The sequence below is a fragment of the Micropterus dolomieu genome, linkage group LG08 (assembly GCF_021292245.1).
Source record: "Micropterus dolomieu isolate WLL.071019.BEF.003 ecotype Adirondacks linkage group LG08, ASM2129224v1, whole genome shotgun sequence".
NCBI classification, from domain to species: domain Eukaryota; kingdom Metazoa; phylum Chordata; class Actinopteri; order Centrarchiformes; family Centrarchidae; genus Micropterus; species Micropterus dolomieu.
In genome coordinates this window covers 31,193,116-31,196,837 of record NC_060157.1, presented here as the reverse complement: position 1 = coordinate 31,196,837, position 3,722 = coordinate 31,193,116, and the positions used below count along the sequence as shown (strand labels likewise).

The 3,722-nt window shown below is 44.1% G+C and overlaps 1 protein-coding gene across 1 annotated transcript in view; it reads right to left on the bottom strand.

Moving 5' to 3' along the window:
• Positions 1–3,448: 3,448 nt before the first annotated feature.
• The window catches only part of LOC123975017 (paternally-expressed gene 3 protein-like), a 9,512-nt gene continuing 9,238 nt past the window's right edge, over positions 3,449–3,722 (bottom strand). Inside the window, exon 10 of the mRNA XM_046056107.1 lies at positions 3,449–3,709. Within this exon, the coding sequence (XP_045912063.1) occupies positions 3,449–3,709 (261 nt within the window). The remainder of the gene's footprint in view (positions 3,710–3,722) is intronic.

Here is a 3,722-nt window from a genome sequence, read left to right as displayed (position 1 = left end):
ACACAGCTGTTTAGCAACTGCTTTCTCCAGAACCTTAGACAGAAATGGAAGGTTAGATATAGGTCTATAGTTGGCTAAAACATCCGGATCAAGTTTGGGCTTTTTCAGAAGAGGTTTAATTACAGCTACTTTAAAGTACTGTGGTACATAGCCTGTTGATAAAGATAGATTGATCATATCTAGTATAGAGGTGCTGACTAAGGGTAAAACATCTTTAAGCAACCTAGTCGGGATGGGGTCTAAGAGACAGGTTGATGATTTAGATGAAGAAATTATTGAAGTTAGTTGGTAAAGATTGAGGGAAGCAAAACAATCTAAACATATATCTGGTTCTACAGATGTTTCTAAGGTTCCTGAGTTAAGAGATAAGTTGGTGCCAGTTGAGGGCAGGTCTTGGTGAATTTTGTCTCTAATAGCTAGAATTTTATCATTAAAGAAGCTCATGAAGTCGTAACTACTGAGAGCTATGGGAATACTTGGCTCAATAGAGCTGTGACTCTCTGTCAGCCTGGCTACAGTGCTGAAAAGAAACCTGGAGTTGTTCCTATTTTCCTCTATTAATGAAGAGTAGTACGCTGCTCTGGCATTACGGAGGGCCTTCCTATAAGTTTTATATCTTGCCAAATTAAACGAGAATTTTCCACTTTGGTGGAACGCCAATTCCTCTCAAGTTTCCTCGATATTTGCTTTAATTAGCGAGTTTCAGTATTATACCATGGAGCTAACCGTCTTTGTTTTAGTATTTTCTTTTTTAGAGGGGCTACAGAGTCGAGTGTCATTCGCAGCGAGCCTGCAGCACTATCAACAAGATGATCAATTTGGGAGGGACTGAAACTAGCATAGGAGTCCTCCGTTACTTTGTGACTTGAAATATTTATACTTAGTTATTTAATTGCAGCTAGCCTCATCAACAAGGCCAGGGTCCCCCACTGACACTATTTATGTCAACTGTATGTCTGTCTACGCGTAGCACCTTATCACCAAAGCAAATTCCTCGTATGTGTAAAACACTACTTGGCAATAAAGGTCCTTCTGATTCTGATTCTGATTATTTATTACCTTTACTTGGGCATGCAAAGCTGGGTGATGATCCCGCAGGTGCTGCATCATATTTGATGTAGCTATTTGCTCCTTTAGCAGCAACCTTTTAACGACAAGCTTTTGAACAGGTGATCTGTCATCTTCCATAACACCCTGGTCAGTCTTGGTATACCCTAAATGCTCCTACACTGCTGACTTCTGCCGTTTTTTTGGTGCAAATAAAGCTTCACAGTTCTAGCCCTCTACCATAGTTAAGCCAATGTGCAGTAGTAGCCTCCATGTCTCTGATAAGCATGGCATTTCAAGCTGGTTCACTGCTCAAGTAACTTTTTGTTTTCATTTTGTGCAAGTTGCAACAGTTCCTTTCCCTGCAACAGAAATACTGGGTGCAACGGAGCCTTTACGATTAATTAACTGTGACGTTTTAAAGCGTGGTTAATAGTGAAATCCGGTAATCGTTGGTGTCACTGGTAATCGCAGTATCTTTTTTACCACTCTTGGTTGCCAAAGTAAGATATTGAAAATGAAAAGAGCCAACTTAAAAATATAACTGCACAATTTATATTTTATATAGCATCATTCAAAATATATTTTTTTCTTACAGAACCAACAGAAGCTCCTCCAGTGTTTATAGTTTTTTTCCCAACAACAATGGCTACAGATCAGATACTGAGAAGGGTTGGAACATTCAGAAGAGTGTATTTAAGTGATAAATGTAGTCTGAAATGCAATTAATTAATCAGTTTTATTTACAAAATGCGACAAAGAAAAAATGGCTAGACATTGTTCAGAAAAAATACATATAGTGAGAAACAATGAATATGAAATCAGTCCTCCACAGCGGGACACCTGCAGCAACAAAAGCTAGACTTGATGCGACTGAGGAATCTATGAATCCTCTTCTGAAATGTTTTAGTCCAACCAGAGGAGACTGAGGCTGCAGCGGGGACGTTTATTGGTTTAACTCTGTCAGAAGACCTGGCAGCAGGATCTTCATAGGAGCAGGGAGGTAGTCCTACATCAGAAGACCAGATAGCTGGATCTTCATAGGAGGTGGGATGAAGTCCTCCTTCAGAAGACCCGGTGACTGGATCTTTAAAGGAGCAGGGAGGTGGTCCTTCATCAGAAGACCAGGCAGCTGGATCTTCATAGGAGCAGTTATTTAGTCCTTCATCAGAAGACCTGGAAGCTGAATCTTCATAAGAGCAGGGAGGTGGTCCTTCATCAGAAGACCAAGCAGCCGGATCTTCATAGGAGCAGGGAGGTAGTCCTCCATCAGAAGACAAGGCAGCTGAATCTTCATTGGAGGTGGGATGAAGTCCTCCTTCAGAAGACAAGGCAGCTGAAACTTCATAAGAGCAGGGAGGTGGTCCTTCATCAGAAGACCCGGCAGCTGAATCTTTATAAGAGCAGGGAGGTGGTCCTTCATAAGAAAACCAGGCAGCTGGATCTTCATAGGAGCAGGGAGGTAGTACTCCATCAGAAGACCAGGCAGCTGAATCTTCATATGAGGTGGGATGAAGTCCTCCATCAGAAGACCCGGTGACTGGATCTTTATAGGAGCAGGGAGGTGGTCCTTCATCAGAAGACCAGGCAGCTGGATCTTCATAAGAGCAGGGAGGTAGTCCTCCATCAGAAGACCAGGCAGCTGAATCTTCATAAGAGCAGGGAGGTGGTCCTCCCTCAGAAAACCCAGCAGCTGGATCTTCATAGGAGCAGAGTGGTAGTCCATCAAAAGACCAGGCAGCTGGATCTTTATAGGAACAAGAAGGCAGTCCTGTATTAGAAGACCAGGCATCAGGATCTTTATAGTAGTAGGGAGACATAACCCCATCAGAAAACCAGGCAGCAGGATCTTCAAAGGAGCAGGGAGGTAGTCCTTCATCAGAAGACCTGGAAGCTGAATCTTCATAAGAGCAGGGAGGTGGTCCTCCCTCAGAAAACCCAGCAGCTGGATCTTCATAGGAGCAGAGGGGTAGTCCATCAAAAGACCAGGCAGCTGGATCTTCATAGGAACAAGAATGCAGTCCTGTATTAGAAGACCAGGCAGCAGGATCTTCATAGTAGTAGGGAGACATAACCCCATCAGAAAACCAGGCAGCAGGATCTTCAAAGGAGCAAGGAGGTAGTCCTTCATAAAAAGACCAGGCAGCTGGATCTTCATAGTGGTAGGGAGGTAGTCCTCCATCAGAAGACCAGGCAGCAGGATCTATATAGGAGTAAGGAGGCAGTCCTCCATCATACGACAAGGCAGCTGGATCTTCATATGAGTAGGGAGGCAGTACTCCATCAGAAGACCAGGCAGCTGGATCTTCAATGGAGCAGGGAGGCAGTACTCCATTAAAAGACCAGGCAGCAGGTTCTTCGTAGGAGCAGGCAGGCAGTACTCCATCAGAAAACCAGGCAGCTAGATCTTCATAGGAGCAGGCAGGTAGTCCTTCATCAAAAGACCAGGCAGCTGGATCTTCATAGGAGTAGATAGGCAGTCCTCCATCAGAAGACCAGGCAACAAGATCTTCATAGGAGTGGGGAGGTAGTCCTCCTTCAGAAGACCAGGCAGTAGGATCTTTATAGGAGCAAAGAGGCAGTCCTCCATCATAAGACAAGGCAGCCGGATCTTCATAGGAGTAGGGAGGCAGTCCTCCATCAGAAGACCAGGCAGTAGGATCTTCATAGGAGCA